This window comes from Capricornis sumatraensis, chromosome 2 (genome assembly GCF_032405125.1).
Source record: "Capricornis sumatraensis isolate serow.1 chromosome 2, serow.2, whole genome shotgun sequence".
NCBI lineage: Eukaryota > Metazoa > Chordata > Mammalia > Artiodactyla > Bovidae > Capricornis > Capricornis sumatraensis.
The window spans coordinates 198237892-198264170 of NC_091070.1; the positions used below are offsets into that span (position 1 = coordinate 198237892).

General features: G+C 44.8%; 1 protein-coding gene across 1 annotated transcript in view; it reads left to right on the forward strand.

Moving 5' to 3' along the window:
* Nucleotides 1–26279, forward strand: part of AGBL4 (AGBL carboxypeptidase 4) — a 1470506-nt gene that overhangs the window by 1345133 nt on the left and 99094 nt on the right. Inside the window, exon 9 of the mRNA XM_068961620.1 lies at nt 9667–9778. Within this exon, the coding sequence (XP_068817721.1) occupies nt 9667–9778 (112 nt within the window). The remainder of the gene's footprint in view (nt 1–9666; nt 9779–26279) is intronic.

The following is a 26279-nucleotide window of genomic DNA, read 5'->3' on the forward strand; positions in this document are numbered from 1 at the left end:
AGGGTTTTTCCCAGGTAGCTCAGTGGTAAAGAACCTGCCCGCCAACGCAGGAGATGTGGGTTTCGTCCCTGGATTGGGAAGATCCCCTGAAGAAGTAAATGGCAATCCACTCCAGTATTCTTGCCTGGAAAATCCTGTGGACAGAGGAGCTGGTGGGCTACAGTCCATGGAGTTACAAGGAGTCAGACTCAGTGACTTAACAACAAGCCTCAAAGGTCTTTAGACAATGTGCCCTCTTGAGCCTTTAAAATGGTTCTCTACTCTTTGTCAGTGTTCTTTATAGAGAGAAAAATAATCCATCAGTTCTGGAATTGATTTCAACTCTACCCTTACATAGCTGTGTGACCTTGGCATTAGTTTTCCCATCTTTGAAATATGGAAATTGAGTTTTATGAAATCTCAGATCCTTCTGATTGGTGACTGGCTTTCAGAATTGCTTTCAGTTTCAGTGTGGAAATCCCCCCAAGTCCAGCTTGGGGGTACTGCTAGAAGTGGGCTGCTGAATCCCAGAGCACATGCTGTCCCCAGGGAAGGAAAGGGCACTCCAACACTTCTCCTTGTCCACTAGGAATAAGCTCTGGGAGAAGGGGCACCCAGAGCCCCTAGGGTCAGAGATGACCCTTTTCCCAGGTGTGGTCTCAGCACCCCCTTCCCCAGTCCTACCACCTTGCCAGAAGAACCACCATGACAGGATCAAGACCTTGCTGACCTGTGGAGGTCAGAACCCCGAGTGCTCATCCTGGCTCTGTGGTGAACCTTGGGCACACAGGGCCACCTCCCACAGATATGCAGTTTGTGCACTGCACACAGGCTCCTGGTCCAGGGGTCAAGGTGGGCTGCGACTCTGCTCCCATCTGGCCAGAGCAAGTGCCCACCCAGATGGGTGCCTGTTTCTAAGTTGTCAACCAGGAATGATGGACAGTTTGGCCATTTGCATAAAGGTACCTTTCATGCTAGGTCCTGCTTGAGGCCCAGTTTCTCCATGTAAACGCTAAGGGTATTTCATCCCCTCCTCAGCTCATATGAGTCCCTCTGTCAGGCACTGAACTGACTCCCAGGGCTGCCACAAAATATTGTAAAGTAGTTAACCTCCAATTAAAATGAATAAATTTATATTAAAAAAATAAATAAAATAAAATCTGCTTTGAAAAAAAAAAAAGAATATAGGCTTTAGAGCTGGGCACACCAGGTTCAAGTCCTGTCTCTGTCCTTTTTCCTTGCAAAATTAAGGAAAATTAAGGTTAGTAACTAAGGGCAAATTACGTAACCTTTCTGTTTATTTCCATTTCTTCACATTTCTGTGAGTTGGCTATGTACCTGACACTGGGCTCACACTGAAGACTCAGTGGCAAATGAAACTGATTTAACTCTGCACTCCCAGAGCTTTTAGATTTCTGAGAAAAGCATGAATTTGTCCAAGATCATAAAATAACTCAGTGGTAGATCTGGGACTCAAACCCAAATTCTTCTGAGTTGGAACCTATGTAATTATCTATCCTTTCTGCCTCCACAGCCTGGGCCACATCCATGTTGTGATCATGTAAGAAGGAACATGAGGGAAGTGCTTTAAACATCTCAGTGGTGGTGATGGGGAATGGGTTGATATAACTGCCCCTTGTGTGCGTGTTTGGGACAAAGAGCATTGCCTACGACCCTCCTGTTTCCACTGCAACAGGGCCCAGCCCACCTGCTAAGCATTTTGCAGCAGCTGTTGATGATAGATTGCCTGGCATTCTGACACCGGCCAATCAATAGAGCTGGAAGTTGCCTCGGGCCAAGGGCAATTGAATCCCAACCTTTTAGTGGCATTAAATAAAGCAATATTTATTTTGCTTTTGGTGCAAATATGCTTAATCCAATTCAGCTCATTGATAATGCTGAAAAACTGCTGCATTTGGGGGACAATTGTGTGCATGCCCCATATATCTCCACTTGTCCATGCCACCCTTCCAGGATCACACAGCCCCACATGCTCAGGGTGAAGTTGATCTGGAGCCACCAAGCTGCCTTCCTCTCTACCCTTTAGAGGAGATGAAAAGGAAATCATAAGGAGGGGAATTAAAATCATCGCTCTCATTCCAGCTGCCATTGTTGCAACAGGGATGAGGTGTGGTGTCCTTCACAAGATGGAGCTGTTTATTTGCCATTTAAATAATGTTCTCCAGAACCATTGTATCTCTGCCATTGGGCGGAAAAGGAGGAGAGCAGTACAGGAAGAGCAGACAAAGGAGTGGCCTAGCATCTCTTTCATAGATCACATAACCTCCTTGATGGCTGGAGGGACTGCAAAGGGTCACCGGGTTCAGTCAGACCTGGGTTTGAATCCCAGCTCTATATTCTCCTGCTGCTGCTGCTGCTAAGTCACGTCAGTCGTGTCTGACTCTGTGCGATCCCATAGACGGCAGCCCACCAGGCTCCCGTCTCTGGGATTCTCCAGGCAAGAGTACTGGAGTGGGTTGCCATTTCCCTCTCCGGTACATGAAAGTGAAAAGTGAAAGTGAAGTTGTTCAGTCATGTCCGACTCTTCACGACCCCATGGATTGTAGCCTACTAGGCTCCTCCATCCATGGGACTTCCCAGGCAAGAGGACTGGAGTGGGGTGCCATTGCCTTCTCCGGCTCTATATTCTAGTGGTTGTCAAATGACCTTCTCAAGGTCATATCTGTCTTGGATTTTATTTGCTTATTTTTTTAAATGGGGATAAATTCTACCTACCTCACTGGGTTATCATGAGAGTATCTGGCATGTAACAAGTGCTTAAATACTTTTCAATATATGTCTTCAAGTAATTATCTGGACCTTGTTTGCAAACCTTCAGGGCATTTGTTCATCTATTAATTTACTCATTTATTCAATAGATATATTGAACCTTCTCTGCACTTGGGTCTGAGTATACGAAGTTGGAATGGAGGTGGGCAAAATGACACAGACATAGTCCCCACCCTCACGGGGCTGGCAGTTTGGAAGAAAAAAGGAAAGATACCCAAGAGTATTTCCTACTCAAGAGAAAGATGTTACATATTACATGAATAGTCCATGAATTCTCCAGGCCAGAATGCTAGAGTGGGTAGCCTTTCCCTTCTCCAGAAGATCTTCCCAACCCAGGGATCAAACCCAGGTCTCCTACATTGCAGTCAGATTCTTTATCAGCTGAGCCACAAGGGAAGCCCAAGAATACTAGAGTGGGTAGCCTATCCCTTCTCCAAGGGTCTTCCCAACCCAGGAATCAACCTGGGTCTCCTGCATTGTGGGTGGATTCTTTACCAACTGAGTTACCAGGGAAGCCACATATTACACAGTTATTTATAAACTTGACTTTCATAAATTTGTATTTTTTAGAATGGTCCTAATGTTGAATATTCTATCTCATTGGTACCATAAATAGCCCCACTTGTGTCAGAACTTGGGTCCTGATTTTGAGCCCATTCAGAAATTTTACCTTGAAAATAAGTAAAAAAATAATAGAGGACCAAGGAGACACAGGCCCAGAGTAGGCTTTCATACACAGTGACTCTAAAGTGGTGATCATAGGGGTGAAAGCCAGGCATCTGGAGGTCATCTTGTTCATTCCCCTGTCTTTAGGCAGTTGATTTGGGTCCTGAAACCACTGATGAGAAAGAACCTGTACCAGCACTGACCTCCTAGTGCCTGTGACCCAGTGAATGACACAAGCATAACACTGTTAGGAATGTGTAGAATTTCCCTGACTTTGTACATGCCACCAACTCTGGAATGTTCTCACTTGTCTTGACTTTGACAAATTCCCATCTCCTCTTCAAAGCTCTGAGCAACATGAGAACTCCTAGAGGTAAGGATTGGGTCTGATGCAAATCTCAAATGTTGGAAAACTCATGCAATAAATGTTAGTTCAGTTCAGTTCAGTCACTCAGTCATGTCCGACTCTTTGCAACCCCATGAATCGCAGCACGCCAGGCCTCCCTGTCCATCACCAACTCCCGGAGTTCACTCAAATTCATGTCCATCGAGTTGGTGATGCCATCCAGCCATCTCATCCTCGGTCGTCCCCTTCTCCTCCCGCCCCCAATCCCTCCCAGCATCAGAGTCTTTCCCAATGAGTCAACTCTTCGCATGAGGTGGCCAAAGTAATGGAGTTTCAGCATTAGCATCAGTCCTTCCAATGAACACCCAGGACTTATCTCCCTTAGGATGGACTGGTTGGATCTCCCTGAAGTCCAAGGGACTCTCAAGAGTCTTCTCCAACACCACAGTTCAAAAGCATCAATTCTTCAGTGCTCAGCCTTCTTCACAGTCCAACTCACACATCCATACATGACCAGTGGAAAAACCATAGCCTTGACTAGACGGACCTTTGTTGGCAAAATAATATCTCTGCTTTTTAATATGCTATCTAGGTTGGTCATAACTTTCATTCCAAGGAGTAAGTGTCTTTTAATTTCATGGCTGCACTCACCCTCTGCAGTGATTTTGGAGCCCAAAAAAATAAAGTCTCACACTGTTTCCACATCTATTTGCCAGGAAGTGATGGGACCAGATGCTATGATCTTAGTTTTCTGAATGTTAAGATATTGATAATTCTTTATTATTTGGCATTTCATTTAAATGAAATGAATCAATCCCTTTCCTAGACTATGTTGTTCTCTTTGTATTTCAACCTAACCTTATTCAAAATGTATGCTTCTTCCAACTCCCTAGCTTCAGAGATAAAGCCCAGTTACTGATGCCTTTGAATCATTTAATGAGAGAGCTGGAAGTGTCCTTTATGCATGAAATGTAGCCCCCTCATTCTACAAAATGAATGGAGCCTAGCAGAGGGAGATGACTTTCCTAAGATGACATAGACATTAGAGGTGAAGCCTGTCCCCTGGCCCCTAGGCGGAGCTCCTGCAACTTTACTAAGATGTTTCCTTCAATATATATCAGTCTTTCTACTGATAGATTGGTTGCCAATAGAAGCTTTCTTTAAAAATCAGCTCAGAAAGAACCCAGCACAGGTACTGCTGATTTAAGAGTTCCACGAATGCTTTAGCTTCTAAAGCACTCCAGGATTCTTGAGGATTGAGTTGCCTTTGAATCCCCAGCCATTCTCTGCTTCCATCTGAACGTTGGATGAAGGAGTGGATCTTTCAGGATCTCTCAGCAATGACACTTTTCCTTCCATTTTGAATCTCACTTTTTGAATCAGAGAGGCTCCCGGGAAGCAGCATGACCAAGTATGAAGATCATGGAGTCCAGGGCCAGGACACCTCCTGGATTCCAGTCTGGGCCCCGCACAGTACTGGTTAGCTGCCTTTGGAAGAATGGCTTATTTTCTCTGGCCCTCAGTGCTCTCACTTGAAAAAAGTGCAATCTTCCTGTGTGGCTGGATGTTTCTGAGAACTATATAGAACATAGGAAAATGCTTGAGAAAGAATGAAATGTTTATTCAACAACTACGTTTTTAATGTCTGCTGTAGTCCAGGCTTTTTGTCAGGCACAGGAATACAAAAGTGAATAAGGCATCATCCTTGCACTTGAGGAATTCATGGTCCAGTGGGGAAGACGACTCAACAATGACTATATCTTATGTGGTAGCCACCCTGATGGGGGGGCAGTGGATGCCTCGGGAGCAGAGGAAAAACACCCACCATGTGTTTGCGGAGAGTAAGTCAGCAAGCCTTCCTGGAGGAGATGATATTTAGGCTCAGACAATTTCCACAATATACCACGGTTACCACCAGTTCCACTGTCATCACTGGCTCCCCTTTCTTCAACGTTCATTCTGTCTGAGGATTCTGCTGGGCCATTTGTAGACATTCGCTCATGTTGCAATCCAGGTCAAGGTTGTTATCTTCATTATACATATGATAAAACAGAAACCCAGGGGGGTTTTTAAAAAAGAAATTTTAAGGTCACATAGCTGGTAAGGAGCACAGCCAAAACATACGCCTAATTGACTTCCAAAGCTTCTAGTCTTCCCAACATAACCTCACTGTTCTGTGTTATTCTGTGGGGCAAGGCTGGGACTGATGGAGAAAGTCACTGGAAGACAAATTTCAGCTAAAGACAGGGAAGATTTTCTTAACAGAGCTTTCCAAGAATGGGATAAGTTGTTTGGGGGGATGATGAGGACCAGGGCCTGGTGGTGTCATGGAACAAGTGACTCGGCCAAGACTTTGCTGAAGGCATTCTTATTTGGAAGAGGGAGAAATAAGTAAGCTAACCATCTCTAAGGATACATTTGTTTATCATTAAATCCTGTTATCAATGACAGTGTTCCCTTCCAAATTTTTAGGTGCTCAGTGAAGGCTGGAAAAACTCTGTGGGAACAACACCCAGATCAATGGTTTCGCCTGCTTGGTGACCAGCCATTGGGAAGCAGACAATATGAAGGACCTGCTGGAGTTTTCCACAAATTTGCCCACAGAGCCATACAGTTAGGGATGCTTTCGGTTAAAGAAGTAGGGACTGACCCTTCCACTTAAACAAAAAAAAAAAAACAAAAAATGAAATGTATAGGAAGGGGCTAACAGAATGAAGCAGAAGCTGGACGTCCAGATTTGGAAAACAACCAACTAACAGAGTAGCTCTGGAGGACAGCAAAAATGGCTGTTGGCAAGAATAATCTGCCTCTGTTCCACCATAGCACTGCTATATGACCCGACTGCCAGCTTCACACCACCTGATCCAAGTCTAAGTCCTGGGCAGAAGTAGCTGTGGCTCAAGTCTGGGCTTCTTGCTGCTCCCCTGACTACCAGGTCATCTGGCCCATCTCTCTTGTGTGGTGAGAGAAAAGGCACCACCACAGTCTCAGTATCTTGTAATGGTAGAGGAATGAACTCTCCCCAACTCTGCTCCGTCTAATCACAGTCAGATGCTGGCACTGGCAGAAGAAAATGGACAGATGCCTACAACATTAGGAGGGAGGAAAGCATGGATATGAACTCAGATCTGCCTTATTTCCAGACTGGGGGAGAAAGCCAGGAGGTCATCCCTGACCACCACTGTCCACTGCCCACGCCAGCCCCTGATGGATCACAAATCTATCAGTTTACGCCACTCATACAGCACGTAGCACAAACCCATGGCAAAATACAAGGAGACAACAACGTAACAATTTTGATTGCCACCATGTGCCAGAACCCGTGTGAAGTTAAATTTGTTCCATGTATTATCTCGTTTAATCCTCATCACAGGGCCCTGAATTGTAAATGGACATGAGCCTGTGAGCAGATCTTTTCTCTAGTCTATGTTAGACTGTTTCTTGTGAGTGCGGAATTGTGAGAATGTTCATAAGCTGATCGTGACTTCACCTGTTCTCTCAGGAAAGTTATTTGTAGCCTCTCTGTGCTTCAGTTTCCACATCTGCAAAATGGGAATACTAATAGCACTCCCTCATAAGGTCGACATTAATGAAGGATTTCACACTTAGTAAAGTACTTAATTTTTGAGACAAACAAGATCAGTAACTGTTCTGTTGACTGTGACCCCTTGATTGCGATGGTGATGATATTGTAACATGCATATAAAACTCTGTCTCCACTCCACCGTCAGTGAGAAGCCAATACCAGCACTTGATTCATCTAAATACAGAAATGTGAAGATGAAACAGTGAACCTACTTGCCAGGCACTGGAGGCCCTTACATTTCCCCTCCCACTCCCTTTATAATTCACTGTCACCACCTCCTCACTACACCAAATTGCCCACCATTCCTCCAAAAGCCTGGGTAGCTTCATAGTTCCTTTCTTTGCTTACACTTTTCCTTCTGCCCCCACACCATCAAACATGTGCAGTAAGACCCAACTCAAATGGCTTCCCCTCAATGAAGCCTTTCCCCATGTGTCCCCAGGAAACATTAATTATTCCCCCATGGGGTTCCCAGCCTGCTTATTTTAAGTGAGAAAGGAAATTATTATTATTTACTCTCCAACCGCCTTGAAGGAGAGGTAGTCTTAGTGGTCCTACTGGTGGTCCCCGGTAGAGTCCTTTTTATTTTTTTTCTGAGCAAGGTGAGAGGTGGAATGTATATGTAATAAGTTGTAGTAGTAATATACGGTTAGTCACTCAGTTGTGTCCAATTCTGAGACCCCATAGAATATAGCCCGCCAGGCTCCTCTGTCCATGGGATTTTCCAGGCAAGAATAATGGAGTGGATTGCCATGCCCTCCTCCAGGGCATCTTTCCGACCCAGGGATCAAACCCAGGTCTCCTGCATTGCAGGCAGATTCTTTACCATCTGAGCCACCGGAGAGGGGGTTAAATTTTATTACTTAAGGAATAGAGGGAAGGGTTCAGGAAACAAGGTGGGATGGATTAAATAGTAAGACAGAGGGATAGAGAGAAATACGGGGACATTTGGGCAAAGAAAGGCCATCATCAGTTTTAAATCTGATTAAAAATCTGCAAAGAGCAAAATTTTATCCTACAGGTGATGGAGAATCATAGATGAATCTTGATCAAGAAAGCACGATCATCAGATCTGTGTGGGAGACATTCTGGAGACAGGAGAAGGATGGGTACAGTCATTTGAGTTGTGAGCAAGCACAGGGTTTCTGAAGTTGTCCCTCAGCCTGGGCTGGCCTGGAGAGTGCCTACAGCATGCACAGGTCCAGCAGTTGGAGGCACAGACCCAGAGACCTGGGGAAGGTCCCTCCTCCCAAGGACAAGTAGGGCTTTGAGTCAATCTGGAGGAAGAGCAGGAGGAAGAGGGAGATGGGGAGATCAGAGGTCCCGGTCACTTGTCCTAGTGAAGTAATGAATGTGCCCAAGGGAGGTCATGGAGAAGGTGGGCAGGGTAGCTCTCCCTGAGCAGACCTTTGAGCTAAGATTGGTGCTAAGTGAGAGTGAGTCCTGTACCTATCCGGAGGAAGAGGCTTCCAGGCCGAGGGGACAAGCTGTGCAAGAGTCCTGGGGCTGGAAGTACCCAGTGTGCTGGAGGCACAGTAGGAGGCCAGAATCTGGCATGGAAGCAGCAGAGGGTGGTGGTAGGAGCTGAGCTCATAGCAATAACAGAGGGGGCCACATGGTCGCTTGTAGCTGGTGGTAAGGACCTCGGCTTCTACTCTGCATCCACCAGAGAACCATTTTAGCAGAGAAGGGCCCTAATCAGACTTATGCTTTAATAGGATCACCCTGTTTATTGTATGGGAAATGGGGTTGGGTATCTAGGATGAGAGGTAGGGTGGGAGGTACGAGGGTGGAAACAAGACCAGGTAAGAGAGTATTACAATACTGAGCTTGGTCCAAGCTCAAAGTGACAGTAGTGGAGGTGATAAAGAAGTGCTCGGTTCTGAGTATATTTTGAAGGTAGACGATGGACTGGCTGTGAGTGTGAGACAGGGAGGAACAGTGGGGATGCCAGTGGTTTGGCCTGAGCCTTCTTTAGGAGAAGCACATGTGTCGATGGTCTCAGGGCATGAACACGGAAGTGAGACGGCTCCACAGAAATATGTTTGAACCTCTCCATGACTCAGTTTCTTTTCCTGTCAAGTGAGAATTATAATAGCAGTGTCCTCACAGTGTTGTTGAAAGTAACTGAATTAATACATGTAAAATATGCTCAATGCTGTCTCTGGCAAAAAAAAAAAAAAAAAAGTGTACTATGTAAGTGACATAATGACTATTCCCGCTCCTAACTGTTATTTTGGAGAAGCGAGGAGCTTGGCTTATCCTCTGTGTACTGACTCTCACTTTGGGTACTGCCTAGGTGCTCTCTGATGGGGTTCGACCTGAACCGCCACTGGCTGGATCCCTCTCCGTGGGCCCACCCCACCCTGTATGGCGTGAAACAGCTCATCATTCAGATGTACAACGACCCCGTGAGTAACTGAACCTCCTCAGCTTTTGCTCGTCTGACGGCTTGATCTGGGAAAGGGGTGATGTGGTACTGGGACAGTCCACCAGGGGCTGCAAATGAGGAATTCAGGGTCAAAGTCAGGGAGGGACTAGGCCTGCTGGTCTCTTTGCTGAACTGGACAAGTGCCTTCCCCACCCCTCACAAACACCAGCTTCAGTTGTGGAGATCTCATGGGATGAAGGAAATATACCCACTTACATTTGTCAGGGCTCTTGGGTTACAAGCAAAAGAAATATATGTCGTGCTAATTTACAAAGAAGAGAGAATTTCTTAGAAGAATCCCGAAGCCTCATATAGGCAAAGATTGCAGCCTGGCCTCCTGTACCTGTAGAGAACATGTGCCGAGTATCACACCCAGCACTTCTTCCACAAGAGAGAATGACTCACTCTCATGTTCTAGCTCCAGTTTCAAGTGGATTGGGACTGACTGGGAGGACATGGCTATCTCTAAGCAAGGGAACTCTGGCCCAAGAGGTGAGGATCTGTCAGGACAGGAGAGCCTCACTGGAGTCATGTAGCCAAACCTGCAGTGTGTGGTGTAGTGATGAACATATTTCCAGATAAAAGGACCTGCTATTCCAGGAAGAAGGGGAAGAGGGAGGTCCACACTGAGTGTGTTCATAGGGGCAAGACTTTGTGAGAAATAGGAGAAGATATTGGGGTTTCATAGCTGAGAGAACTCTCTGGAGTGTTATGAGAGAGGACAGATGTCTTCCACTTGGAGCCAAAGCAAGAGGTAAGGCCGATAGACAAACAGAGTATTTTAACCGTTAGAGCTGCCCAGTGATGGAACGGGTATGTGATCTGTGAACTTGGCCTTACTTAAAGTGTTCAACTTGAAGCTAAATGACACTGTCAAAAACAGTGCATGGAGGAGGCTCAATTGTTTGGGGGACATTATAGTGAGATTACATCCAAGTCTCTTCCAACGTTGATGACCGTGCCTTATGACCCTTGGCTGCATTCGGGTGACAGACATGATTGCTAAAACAGCAAAGGTTCCAGAGCTGGGGTATTTCAGTGATACACCTATATACCACATTTTGCTTGCTTTCTTTGAAGATGCCAATAAGAATACCCTAAATTAAAGAGCAGTCTTTATTGGCCAGATAAAAATGTGTACATAAAAGCAAGTCTATTTTATCTTGTTTTTGTAAGCAAGGGTTCAAGAAAAAGTAAGTGCTTAGGTGCAAAGGTAGTTAACTCAACAGCCATCTTGATCCTTCTCTGGGAGCTTTGCCTCCCTAGATCTTGTACAGCCCACCTGCTGTCAGGGCTTACATAGCCACAGCTTTAGCATATCTGCTTCTTTCTCCAACTCACCCCTCCTTGTCTACAAAAGAAGCTGTTAGCTCTGCTCACCAGACTCCATTATTACCCTGAACTCTTGATCCATCCTGACGAGCTTTCCTGGCAGAGAGAAGTTGCTTCTAAATTTTGCAGGAAGTGTCTGATCTCAACTGAGTTCTTCCCCTCAGAGCTCAGTGTTAACTGCAACCTCCCTGATAGAATCGCCACACCTCCTTCTTCTGCCATCTCCTTCTTGAAGTGAACAGCCCCCACATTTTTTCTGATGTGGTTAATAATAGGTCTTCAATAACTATGTGTTGAGTTGAACTGGATTGAACACGGTAAATCCTGTTAGGTCTACTGTAATATGGTTTATAGATTCCAAACAGCTATTCACAGAAGAGATAAAGAGATATGACCAAGGAAAATACATGAGACAGAAGAGATGACAGAGTGGGGACCACGGAAACAAGTGGTGTTTTAGGTGAATCCCCTAGGAGAGAACTAGGGGTGCAACCAAAGGGAGGGTGTCAGGTTTGTTAAAGAGAAGAGACCATCGTCAACTGAAGTCACTGATTTGCTCTCAGGCAACTGGGCACTTGATCCTGTTACAGAACACGATCAGGGGTTTCGGGGGTATTAGGATATTCTTTGTGCCGTGAGTAGGTTGATCATCAGCAGGTTGATGATCAACGTACTTGGAAGCTGAGCGAGCTGTGGGAGCTGCATTCTCCTGAAAGTCCTTTTCTCCCCCAGAATGTGGGTGGGGCTCTAACGTGGGACCCAAACTGAACTGGGCCAAGGCCCCAGCTCCCTCTGTCTCTTCCTCTCTTCTCCCTTCTCTCTCCCTGTGCCCAGAATCTTACTCCAGTCTTCCCTTCCTCTTCCCACAAATATTTATCAAGTAGTTTCTAAATACCAGGTATTGTAGTTGAAATAGTGAGCACAACACTAACCCTTACAATCTAGTGGGGAAATGGACATTAAAAAAGTGTATCCATGCTCAGTCACTTCAGTCGTGTCCAACTCTTTGCGACCCCGTGGACTATAGCCTGCCAGGCTCCTCTGTCCATGGGATTCTCCAGGCAAGAATACTGGAGTGGGTTGCCATTTCCTTCTCCAGGGGATCTTCCCAACCCAGGGATCAAACCTACATCTCTTGTGTCTCTTACATTGGCAGGCAGGTTCTTTACTACTAGTGTCACCTGGGAAGCCCCATTGAACAAGTAAATACTGATAAATATTATAGATTTATAAATTTCGTCATTGTTGTTGTTGTTGTTCAGTCACTCAATCGTGTTCTACTCTTTGAAACCTGATGGATTGCAGCACACCAGGCTTCCCTGTCCTTCACTATCTCCCAGAGTTTGCTCAAATTCATGTCCATTGAGTCAGTGATGCCATCCAACCATGTTATCCTCTTTCATCCCCTTCTCCTCAGACGTCCAGAGGGGGAACCAAGAGGGAACTCCATGAAATGCGTATGTATTCAGTCATATCTGACTCTTTGTGACCCTTAGCCCACTAGGCTTCTCTATCCATGAGATTTTTCAGGCAAGAATGCTAGAGAGGGTTGCCAATTCCCCTTCCAGGGGATCTCCTTCCTTCAGGGGTATCTTCCCAACCCAGGGATCAAACCTGAGTCTCCCGTGCCTCTTGCATGCAGGAGGATTCTTTAACCCACAGAACCATTGGGGAAGCCTCATAAATTTTGTTAGGAATTACAAAAACACACACACACACACACACACACCTACACACTGTTATCTATGAGTTCAGGTCAGTTCAGTCACTTAGTCATCTCCGACTCTTTGTGACCCCCATAGACTGCCACACACCAGGCCTCCCTATCTATCACCAACTCCCGGAGTTTACTCAAACTCATGTCCATTTTGTTGGTGATGCCATCCAAGCATCTCCTCCTCTGCCATCCCCTTCTGCTCGTGCCTTCAATCTTTCCCAGCATCAGGATCTTTCCAATGAGTCAGTTCTTCACATCAGGTGGCCAAAGTATTGGAGTTTCAGCTTCAGCATCAGTCCTTCCAATGAATATTCAGGATTGCTTTCTTTAGGATGGACTGGTTGGATCTCTTTGCAGTCCAAGGGGGCTATCAAAAGTCTTCTCCAACACCACAGTTCAAAAGCATCAATTCTTCAGCCCTCAGCTTTCTTCACAGTCCAACTCTCACATCCATACATGACCACTGGAAAAGCCATAGCTTTGACTAGACGGACCTTTGTTGGCAAAGTAATGTCGCTGCTTTTTAATATGCTGTCTAGATTTGTCATAGCTTTTCTTCCAAGAAGCAAGCAACTTTTAATTTCATGGCTTCAATCACCATCTGCAGTGATTTTGGAGCCCCCCCAAAAGTAGTCTGTCACTGTTTCCACTGTTTTCCCATCTATTTACCATGAAGTGGTGGGACCAGATGCCATGATCTTAGTTTTCTGAATGTTGCGATTTAAGCCAACTTTTTCACTCTCCTCTTTCACTTTCATCAAGAGGCTCTTAGTTCTTCTTCACTTTCTGCCGTAAAGGTGGTGTCATCTGTATATCTGAGGTTATTGATATTTCTCCCAGAAATCTTGATTTCAGCTTGTGCTTCATCCAGTCCAGCATTTCTCATGATGTACTCTGCATAGAAGTTAAATAAGCAGGGTGACAGTATGCAGCCTTGATGCACTCCTTTCCTGATTTGGAACCAGGCTGTTGTTCCATGTCCAGTTCTAACTGTTGCTTCTTGACCTGCATACAGAATTGTCAGGAGGCAGGTCAGGCGGTTTGATATTCCCATCTCTTGAAGAATTTTCCACAGTTTGTTATAATCCACACAGTCAAAGGCTTTGGCATAGTCAATAGGGCAGAAATAGATGTTTTTCTGGAACTTTCTTGCTTTTTCAATGATCCATTTGATTTCTGGTTCCTCTGCCCTTTCTAAATCCAGCTTGAACATCTGGAAGTTCACAGTTCACATACTGTTGAAGGCTGACTTGGAGAATTTTGGGCATTACTTTGCTAGCGTGGGAGATGAGTGCTATTGTGTGGTAGTTTGAGCATTCTTTGGCATTGCCTTTCTTTGGGATTGGAATGAACACTGATCCTTTCCAGTCTTGCGGCCACTGTTGAGTTTTCCAAATATGCTGGCATCCTGTACTTTCACAGCATCATCTTTTAGGATTTGAAATAGCTCAACTGGAATTCCATCACCTCCACTAGCTTTGTTCATAGTGATGCTTCTTAAGGCCCACTTGACTTTGCATTTCAGGATGTCTGGCTTTAGGTGAGTGATCAGACCATCGTGATTATCTGGGTCATGAAGATCTTTTTTTTGTATTCTTCTGTGTATTCTTGCCACCTCGTCTTAATATCTTCTGCTTCTGTTAGATCCATACCATTTGTGTCCTTTATTGTGCCCATCTTTGCATGAAAATTTCCCTTGTTATCTCTAATTTTCTGGAAGAGACCTCCAGTCTTTCCCATTTTATTGTTTTCATCTATTTTTTTGCATTGATCACTGAGGAAGGCTTTCTTATCTCTCCTTGCTATTGTTTGAAACTCTGCATTCAAATGTGTATATCTTTTCTTTTCTCCTTTGTCTTTCACTTCTCTTCTTTTCTCAGCTATATGTAAGGCCTCCTCAGACAAGCATTTTGCATTTCTTTTTCTTGGGGATGGTCTTGATCACTGCCTCCTGTACAATGTCAGAAACCTGCATACATAGTTCTTCAGGCACTCTGTCTATCAGATCTAATCCTTTGACCCCATTTGTCACTTCCACTCTATAGTCATAAGGAATTTGATTTAGGTCAGACCTGAATGGTCTAGTGGTTTTCCCTACTTTCTTCAATTTAAGTCTGAATTTGTCAATAAGGAGTTCATGATCTGAGCCACAGTCAGCTCCCAGTCTTGTTTTTGCTGACTGTATAGAGCTTCTCCACCTTTGGCTGCAAAGAACATAATCAATCTGATTTCAGTATTGACCATCTGGTGATGTCCATGTGTAGAGTCTTCTCTTGTGTTGTTGGAAGAGGGTGTTTGCTATGACCAGTGTGTTCTCTTGGCAAAACTCTATTAGCCTTTGCTCTGCTTCATTCTGTATTCCAAGGCCAAATTTATCTGTTACTCCAGGTATTTCTTGATTTCTTACTTTTGAATTCCAGTCCTCTATAATGAAAAGGACCTCTTTTTTGGGTGTTAGTTCTAGAAGGTCTTGTAGGTCTTCATAGAATCATTCAACTTCAGCTTCTTCAGCATTATTGGTCAGGGCATAGACTTGGATTACCGTGATATTGAATGGTTTGCCTTGGAAATGAACAGAGATCATTCTGTTGTTTTTGAGATTGCATTGTTATCTATAGGTAGGATGGTTGAAAGTTTCAGCTTGTCTGGGGCAGTTCTGTTTATACCTATTCTGAAATATTTCTTAATAGTGATCCTTTCTCCTCTCAAAAATGTCCCTGTTTGGATGATAAATTACACAAACTCTCCATACTTAAAAGGCATGTGAAAGTACCAACACAGTACCTGGTGGATTGCAGATCAACAAACATTATTTATATCCCATTCAAATTCACATATGATTTCAAGAGTTAACATGCCAGCTGCAAACACCACAGTGCCCCAGGCATCTGCCCTGATAGCTTTAAATGCATTTCTATCCTGGACCTTCATTGGTGCGGACGTCATCAGAACCACTCTATCCTAGAGCAATCTGAACTGCCAGAACAGCTTCTTACCTTGTTTCTAAGTCCCCACAGCCTCCCTCCTTCCCTTCTGGCAGCCTCTGCTCACACACTCAACAAGCAGAGAATCAGGAAGACCCTTGCTGATGGGCAGGGTCTATATCTATGAGCACTGTCATTCCTCAAAGAGCTGGTGAGGGAGGAACTTTGTGTTGGGTGCTGGGAATAGTCAGAGCTGGTGTTGACCTTAAGGAGTTCACAACCGGGTGGAGACAGGCACTTTAGACAGATGTGATAGGGGCATTTGCAAAGGGAGGCATGCAGGTGGTGGGAGACATAGAAGGAGCCCAAACCAGAAGGCCATACCTGAGCTGCTGAGTGAGGGATGCTCTGGACAGGGAGGGCTTTCTAGGCAGAAAAGACATCTGAGCATCTGCCTAGAGGGGCGGCTTCCTCAGGAGGCTGCCAGTTGTTTGGCGTGGCTGGTACTGGGGGCAGATAGTGATAGGGCATTATAATATAAGGCTTTATTAGAATAAATACAGACTATATTCTCATGAGAATGGGTGACCACTAAATAAAAGTGACAGGATCAGGTCTGCATCTCAGAAATATCCCTCTGGTGCCTGGAAGGAGATGGGTTCAGAGGCTACCAGGCCAGAGGCTGGAGACCACTAGTGCCTGCTGCTGGGGGGCTGAGAGGAGGAGGAATCTGGATATATGATGGAGGGACATACAGATGATGTAGAGACTGATGGGAGAGAAAGGAGAGCTGCGTGATACCGACAGTTTGGCTTGGACAATGGAGTAGAGGGGGTGCCCCTCCTAGATGGGAACCCAGGAGGACCAGTAAGCTTTGGGTCAAGTTTTAGATGTGCTGGTGTTGAAGTGGAGCAGGAGTGAGTCTCCTGAGTGAGTCTTTCTGGGTCTTCACCTGGCAACAAGGGCCTCCTGCCTTTGTGTTAATGACATTGTTGGCTTCAAAGCTGCTTTCCTAGTCCTGTGCTTACGACAGCCTCCACCCCTCTCCAGGACTTGGATATTGAATGATGACCTTGATAAAGGAGTCTTTAAGCCCAGAGGACTGCACCGACTGTCAGATACAAAGCATGTAGTGTCCCACCCCCAGGACAGCACCCTGTGGTCAGTGTGGCCCTTGTTTACCAGTTGTGATTGATTGTCCCCTAGGGCAGAGCCTAGCTGGTTCAGTCACCTGTGCCCATCAGGGACCTGGCTCTGAGCAGGTCTTCCATGTAAATGCCAAACAAATGATGAGGTGAACTCAGAGCTTCTGTGACTTGGTTTTTATAAGAGTCTCCTTGTGAAAAGGAGTGACTGGACCACAGTTGTTCAGTTGCTCAGTTGTGTCCAAGTCTTTGAAACCCCATCAACTGCAAGCACACCAGGCTTCCCTGTCTTCCACTATCACCTGGAGTTTGTTCAAGTTCATGTCCACTGAGTCAGTGATGCTATCTAACTGTCTCGTCCTGGACCATAGACCCCTCTGCAGTCTCCCCTCCCCCTCGGACTGGCCTGGATTCTGCCGCCACCAGAACGGTGCCTTTCTTTACTCAAGGCTCTGATCCTTGCACACAAACCTTGGTTATCTTACAACCTGCCGAGATGGTCCTAAACTTCTAGGGACAGAACCTGAGACTTTAGGACAATCTCAGTAGACTTCCATGTTCAAGATCTTGGTAACCGCAGAGGATGTCAGGCCAGGAAGAGCTCACAATCTAATAGGAAGGCCAGACCCTCATGAACAATTTTAATTCAAGGCAGTGAGGAATGTGAGCTATAATACAGAAAATACAGTGCTTTGTAAAGATGGAGGCTGAGGGGAGATTAATCCTCTGTGTGTGTGTGTGTGTGTGTGTGTGTATGTTTGGGCAATCCAAGGAAGGATTTTTTCAAGGAATTTGGACTGGGCCTTTGGGAGTGGGAAATACATTACCAGGTGGCTATGGTCAGGGATGAGGGAGGTGACAGGGAAGGGGAGAGGGCATGCCAGGGCCAGCTGAGCCACAGAGTGGAGATGGGATAGCTCGGCTGCAGGGGTGGGTGTGCAGGGCACACAACAGGGCAGCTGTGAGGAAGCCCTTGGGCAAGTTTGCACACTAGGCTAAGGAATTGGGCTTCTTCTTGTAGTCCAGTGTTCTGCCTTTCATTAAAATCAAAGATGTAGGCCCTTTTAAACATGATTTTTAGTTGAACTAAATATAATAACTGTAAAAAAAAAATTAAACAGGAGAACAAAACAATGCTTGTCGGTAATATTCCATCACACAAGCTCTCTCAATCTTGAGAATCAGTATCATCAGTGAAGAGCCATCAAAAATGTTTGAGCGAGGGGGAGAGGTCAATGAACAGTACTTCTATCCATTCAGTCACCCAATCTAGAAACCCCAGAGATACCCTAAAATGTAAATCCAGCCTAGTCTCTCTCCCCTGCTTAAAACCTTCCAGTGACTCTCCATTATTTGTGGAATAAAGGCCAATGTCCCTGACATGCTATTCAAGGACATTCCCTATTTATATCCAGGGCTGAGCACTGAACACGGCACCAGAGAGAATATTATGTGCAATGATAGAAAGTGCCTAAGGCCACAGCATGGAGACGAAGCAGAAGACCACCCTGTTAGGTGCTGATGGCAGTGGGCCAGGGGAAATGTGATGTGCCTTGAACTTGAGAGTGGCCAGGGCTGCTGCCAAGAAGGACACCCGGGAATGGACACGGGAAGCAACTAGGTCCCCTGCAGTCCTTTCCTTGACCCCCACCTTGACTCTGAGTCCCTCAGAACCTCAGGGCTGCTTTGTGGAAAGGTTTCTATGTTCTGGGGTGATTCCCCTCCTTTTCCTAGAGGAGAAAGGCCTGTGTTGCTATAAAAACTTGGCTGCAGCTCTTTTAGACAGATCCATTTCCTTAAATCATTTAAGGAAAATTAGCTGCCATAACAACATGGAGCAGTTTTGCAAATAGAGCAACACAGGGCTGGGGGTTTTTCCTTGCTTGCCTCCTCTAGTCCTCAAGATAAGCTGCTCTCTTTCTGTCAAATAAATAAATAAATTATAACACACGTACGTGCAAACAGAGCAGTCGGCGACATGGTCACATAACATAGAACCAGTACTCATTCCTGCTACAGACACACACAACATAGAAATGGGCAGAAAATCCGCACATTCACATGCATAAATCAGAACATCTTGTTGCTGTTGTTTGGTCCGCTAAGTCACATCTGACTCTTCTGCGACCCTATTGACTGTAACCTGCAAATTCCTCTGTCCATGGGATTTCCCAGGCAAGAATACTGGAGTGGGTTGCCATTCCCTTCTCCAGGGCATCTTCCTGACCCAGAGATCAAACCTACATCTTCTGCACTGGCAGGCGGATTCTTTACTACTGAGCCACCAGGGAAGCCTAAATCGGGAAACATTATTATGTAAAAACATAAACATGGTAAATAAGAGACAGACACAAATGCACAGCCAGGACAGTTTCACATTCAGCTAAAAAGGAAAGAAATGGCCCATGGGGTCTGTTCTTAGGATAAGTAGAGGGTTCGCTGGTCATTAGACCAGAAGGCCCTGAGATGGTGACTCTTACTAGAAACCAGGTGGTGCCTGAATGTTTGTACCCGACAGCCTGGGGGAGAACCATGCTAGTAGAAGGGAAAACCCACCCAGGGAAGAATGAGAGGACAGGAGAGAAGGTTGGGGGGGTCCCCTCCCTGTCCCCCCAACATACGCTTAGCAGTAAGCCTGGAGACCAGGAGGCTCAGCCATGGCATTTTTGGTGGTATACTTCTTTGTCCCCATGGCAGGATGTTTGTCAGGCCCTTAGAGGAGGCAATGCCACTCTCGGTGAAAACTACATTGATGGGGAATTTTCAGACTGTCTCACTGAAGCCTCCAGAACTCTGGGCTGTGGGTTCGCAAGCTTTTGTTTTAGCCCCACATCTCTGACTTTATTATCCCAGAGCTCCTCCGCATGGAGAAGCTCAAACTATGTGGACTGATCTCTGTGGCAGCAAGACGGCTCTGCTTGAAACATAACTCCCCAACCAGAGTGGCTGAAGCACTGATTTGCTTGGTGCTCTTAGGCAGTCTCTTCCCCTCTCTGGGCCTTTCATTCCCCCTCCCTCTATACACTGTAGGGATTGAAGGAAGATCTCCACAGGAGGGCCGTTCTGACTCCAAGGCTGTGTCATCTTGGAGTTGTTCCTTGGTTATGGACGGACACTCCACCACTGAATTTCATAACAAAGCACAGAAGTCCTGGCTGCTGCAAGGAAGTAAAGGCTGGAGTGAACACCTGTGAAGGTGCCCAGCATGTGGCAGAAACTCCATAAATATCAGTTTCCTAAGCTTTATTTTGTCCTTCTGCTAAAGGCGAGAATGGTCCCTGACCTGCCAGCCTCACAAGTTGGAGAGAAATATGACCACTATATGCCTGTGAAGCATTTTGTAAAGTGAAGAAGGATGATCACCATGGGGTGGTATGGAGAGGAATACCCGGTGAAAATATCCAGACTGCCCCCAGCTGCTGGAGGCTTCACGAGGATTAGAGTCAATGCACAAAGTTCTTCTAGTCAAAGTTATGGTTTTTCCACTAGTCATGTATGGATGTGAGAGTTGGACCATAAAGAAGGCTGAGTGCCGAAGAATTGATGCTTTTGAACTGTGGTGTTGGAGAAGACACTTGAGAGTCCCTTGGACTGCAAGGAGATCCAACCAGTCCATCCTAAAGGAAATCAATCCTGAATATACATTGGAAGGACTGATGCTGAAACTGAAACTCCAATACTTGGGCCACCTGATGAGAAGAGCCAATTCATTGGAAAAGACGTTGATGCTGGGAAAGTTTGAAGGCAGCAAGAGAAGGGGACGACAGAGGATGAGATGGCTGGATGGCATCACTGACTCAATGGACATGAGCTTGAGCAAGCTCTGAGAGGTGATGAGGGGCAGGGAAACCTGGCGTGCTGCACTCCATGGGGTCACAAAGAGTCAGACATGACTTAGAGACTGAACAGCAGCAACGGCCCACCATCAGGACCACAGGTCTCGCACATGGATCTGCTCAAGTGGTTTTCCACTCCTAGCATCCTGGCCCGAGAAGTCAGTAAACAGCCACCAGGGGAAAGGTTCAAGGTGGAAATAAAGTCTGAAAGTAAATGTGATATCGTCCAGGGGACTCTGCGAACATAGGGTGCTTTGAGTTCATGAAATTTTTACAGCTTTTCCTACAACAGTTTGAGGTGGTTTATGAAACTTTAAGGAATTTTAAGAGAAATCACTATTTTTCTAAAGGGCAACCTCTCTCACTTATGATAAAAGACATGGTTTTTCTTCCTCTCTAGATTATAGCTTTGGCTCTGGCAGCAAGTAGAGGGGAGAGATGGAGCTGTCACCTCAGAGCAATATTCTCATCAAGCTGGTTGTTTCCTTCAATTTTTCTAACATCTTTTCATCCTGAAAGACTCTGAATACCTCTCAGCAACTGACTAGATACATACTGTTTCAACTGCAGGAGGCCCCACAAAGCTTCTGGGAAATTCCCTTTGAGTCAAATCATTAAAAGCTGTGCCTTATTTTCCCTATCTGTAAATTGGCGTTAACAGTGCCCATCTCCAAGAGATTTCAGGATAAGATAACATGGAAATTTGGAAATTCCAGAATGTTAGAATCTAGCCACGTAGGATCTCCATCACAAACCTGCAAATTCTAAAATTATCCTCACCCTTCTCTGCTGCCCGTATCTGTTCCACACACTCTGGTTTCTAGGTTAGACCAAGCATGCTTTTCTTTTCTTTTCTTCCTATTCCAAGAGCACCCAGTTATCCGACCTCAGTAAATTAAAAAGCGGTCTCTGTGGGCAGCCTGACACTGGAAATAACCTCTTCACACTTACCTGACCACTCCAGCTTACCTCCAGGCCCTCTCTTCCAGGCACTTGGCTTATTGACCTACCCCACCCATTTCTCACCCCTCCTCCAAACTCCTCCCCCTCTCGCTTCCGGGGCCCCTGGTCCAGAGCAGGTTGGGATCCACACACAGCCTGCCCCACGTCAGGGACTCGGCCCAGCTGGCCTATGACAGAGCACAGGTTACATTTGAAGGTGTTTTGTGTTCACCATGTGTGAAACTTTTCCAAGAGTTATTTTTGGTTGTTACTGTCGGGAGGCTCTCGAGCCAAGGATGAATTCATGCTGGTACATCAAATAGCATATTGCATTTCAGAAATTGGCCTTAGCCATGGGAAATCAAGTAAGCCAGATGCCTAATTAGTCCATTATTTACCGTGGTGGAGAGAGCTGAATTCTGATGAAAGGGACCAGACTAATCACTGCTTCCAGCAAGAACTGAACTGTTTAACCTTTCATCAAGAAGCGCCCCCATCCTCCCGAAGTACTAATGCCCACCTCTCAAGACTCGTACTGGTCCCAGGTGTGTCTGGCTGTGAGAAGTCTTATCAGCCTGGACACAGCTGACCTCCTGGCCAATGAGCCTTGATGCTCCCCCACTCAACAAGCCATTCTAGCCTCCTATTGCTTTTTCTACAAAACTAGAAAAGTGTATACTTAAAAGAGTAACTTCCCCATAGCCTTCATAAAAAAAAAATATTCATTTATCCATTCAACATGCATTTTCTGAGCTCAGGCCCTATATGCTGAAATACAAAAGCCAATAAGAAACAGTCCCTCCCCTCAAGGAACTGATTATCCAGAATAGAGCTGTGGATTTCAAACTGTTTTTAGAAAAATTACAAGAGGTCTGAGGACCCCCCTCCCATGTGGCTCCTCTCCATTTTAACCAGCGCTGTATAATTTTGTGGCTAAGAGCTCAGACACCTGGCTGAGTTTAAATCTCATTTTAGCATTTCAATGGCTTTACTACATTGGGTAAGTCCTTTAACCTTTCTAAGTTTTCTTGTTTGTAAGCAGTTGTTCTGAGGATTAAGTGAAGTAATTCACGTGTCTTGCTTTAGGTGCTGTGCCAGACCCATTTATTCTCAAAAGATTTTAACTGTTATAAGTATTTAAAAATTTCATTTGAATAAAGGATTCCAGGGTTGATTCCAAGGCCATAGAAAGTCTGCAAACGCCTGGTCTAGCATTCCAGACTCAGTAAACGGATGATTGCTTGACAAGGTGGTAAGCGTGATGGTAGACAAGGGATCTCGTTACCATGTGGGAAAAGTAGGTCATCCCAACCGGACATGAGGTCAGGCAAGGTTTGCTGGAGAAATGACCTCTGTGATGAGTTTTGAAGGAAGAATAGGAGTTGTTTAGACAAAATCCAGGGGATGCATTGCAGGCAGAGGGGAGCAGTGTGTGAAGACACATGTACCAGACTGGTGAATATATTCAGATAATTCCAAGGAGTTTGGTGTACGGGACTGGTAGGAGCCCAGGGGGAAGGGGCTGAAAGTAAGATTGGGTGGTATGCAGAGGCTGGTCGTAAAGAGCCCTGTGGACTACCCCAGGAAGCTTGGACTTGATCCTGAAAGACACAGGAACTTTCCTTCAGGGAGCAAGGAAGATATGAAATTTAAAAGAGAGGGATAAGAGATATTACTATAACTTTCTGGGGTTTAAAATATATTGTCATATTGTGTCTGTAGCTTTAGCCAGCAGTTGCAGTACTAGAAACCTAGACTAAAATAATCTGAAGTGTAAATAAGGATTTATGCAAAGGAAAAATTCCACAGAATCATTATTTATGAATAGTGAAAAACAGAAAAATCTAAATGCCTAACAGTGGGAAACTGATTAAGTAAATCACAATGCATTCGTGTAATGAATGTTATAATATTGTGAAAATGTTTATGCTATAATTTTAAGTGAAACAGAACAGAACAAAGTTGCATATGTATTATACATTAAGATGTATATAACAACCAGGTTTAAAGTTACACAAAATGAATAGATGCAAACTAGATGTTAACAGTGGTATTTCTGGGCACTAGGGTTGTTTTCTTCTCTCCTATTTAAAAAAATATATATTTCCCAACAATTTTCCATAAATATATGTTGACTTTAAAACTGGGGGAAAATTACGGAAGGAGGAAGGGACCTGGTTACCCAGAAATGAAGAGAGACTTTATTTTATAAAACAGAACCAAACACGTCAGAGTCAATTGCACAGTTCTGGGCTAGTTACTAGGGTAAGCACCTCATGAAGCCAGCTCAGCCCACATTATAGAAAGAACCTGGAAGCAACTGATATCATCTATGCATCCTTCTCTCTAACTAGCCATCTTTCTATCTGTCTTTTCATCCAACTATCCATCCATTGTACCTCTACTGTGCTCAAATGCCTATTGCAGAGATACCTATATCCAGGCTCCTAACATCCTATGCAATCTGCCAACTCCTCTGTGCCCTCTTTGTAAGCATAACAAAGACTCCTCACTTCTCCTTCCCCAGAGCAAACCAGATTTGTGCCATTTATTCCTAATTTGGCCATTTCTTGATCTGCTAAATCTTTGGCCTTCAAACACTGCCTTGTTGGCCTGAAGGACTAGTTGCTGTTCTTCAGCCACTAAGTCATGTCTGACTCATTGTGACCCCATGGACTGCAGGACGCCAGGCTTCCCTGTCCTTCACTATCTCCTGGAGTTTGCTCAAAGTCATGTCCATTGTGTTAATGATGCTACCTATCCATCTCATCCCCTGTTGCCCCCTTCTCCTCGTGTCCTCAATCTTTCCCAGAATCGGGGTCTTTTCCAATGAATCAGCTCTTCACATGAAGTGGCCAAAGTATTAGAGCTTCAGCTTCAACATCAGTCCTTCCAATGAATATTCAGGACTGATTTCCTTTAGGATTGACTGATTTGATATCCTTGCAGTCCAAGGGACTCTCAAGAGCCTTCCCCAGCACCACAATTCGAAAGCATCGATTCTTCATTGCTTAGCCTTCCTTATGGTCCAACTCTCACATCCATACATAACTACTGGAAAACCATAGCTTTGACTATAAAGACCTTTGTTGGCAAAGTGATCTCTCTGCTTTTTAATATGCCATCTAGTTTTGTCATAGCTTTCCTTCCAAGGAGCAAATGTCTTTTAATTTCATGGCTGCAGTCACTATCCATGGTGATTTTAGAGCCCAAGAAAATGAAATCTGTCACTGTTTCCACTTTTTCCCCCATCTATTTACCCTGAAGTGTGTGGACCGGATGCCATGATCTTAGTTTTTTTGAATGTTGAGTTTTAAGTCAACTTTTTCACTCTCCTCTTTAACCTTCATCAAGAGGCTCTTTAGTTCCTCTTCACTTTGTGCCATTAAAGTGATGTCATCCGCATATCTGAGATTGTTGATTTTTCTCTCAGCAATCTTGATTCTAACTTGTGATTCATCCAGTCTGGCATTTTGCATAATGTGCTTTGCACATAAGCTAAGTAAGCAGGGTGACCATATACCACCTTGACGTACTCCTTTCCCAATTTGGAACAAGTCTGTTGTTCCATGTTGGGTTCTAATTGTTGCTTCTTGATAGGCATACAAGTTTCTCAGGAGGCAGGTAAGGTGGTCTTGTTTTCCCATCTCTTCAAGAATTTTCCACAGTTTGTTATGATCCACACAGTCAAAGGCTTTAGTGTAGTCAATGAAGGAGAAGTAGATCTTTTTCTAGAATTCCCTTGCTTTCTCTATGATCCAACGGATGTTGGCAATTTGATCTTTGGTTCCTCTACCTTTTCTAAATCCAGTTGTACATCTGGAAGTTCTCAGTTCACATCCTGCTGAAGCCTAGCTTGAAGGATTTTGAGGATTACCTTGCTAGCATGTGAAATGAGCCCAATTGTACAGTAGTTAGAACTGCCTTTCTTTGGGGACTGGAATAAAAACTGACCTTTTCTAGTCTTGTGACAACTGTTGAGTTTTCCAAATTTGCTGACATGTTGAATGCAGCACTTTCACAGCATCATCTTTTAAGATTTTAAATAGCTTAGCTGGAATTCCATCACCTTCATTAAGAAGAGATAGCAAGAATAAACAGAAAAACTATACAAAGAAGTCTTAACGACTGAATAAATACAATGGCATGGTCACTCACCCAGAACCAGACATCTGGGAGTGTAAAGTCAACTTGTCTTAGGAAGCATTACTATGAACAAAGCTAGTGGAGGTGATGGAATTCCAGCTGAGAAGGACTGGAGGCAGATCCTTTCCTCTCCTAGGGATGAAGCGCAAGGACTCTGCAGTCAAAAATCGCCTCCAACTTCCAATTCTGCCTCTATCTGCTACCTCAGCCCTCTGAGCCTCTGTGGCTTGATCTATGAAATGGGGTAGCAGCATTTTCTTACAGAGATGCTACAAGGATTAAAGGACACCCTGTATAGAAAGTTAGCAGTTAACAGCTTAGAAGTTGGTGCGGTATTTCCTAAGACTGGTACATTGTAAGCACTCAATAAATGTTAGCATTTATTTTTACTATAAACTCAAATCTAGTAACATATGATAACTGATATTTCAATGTTGAT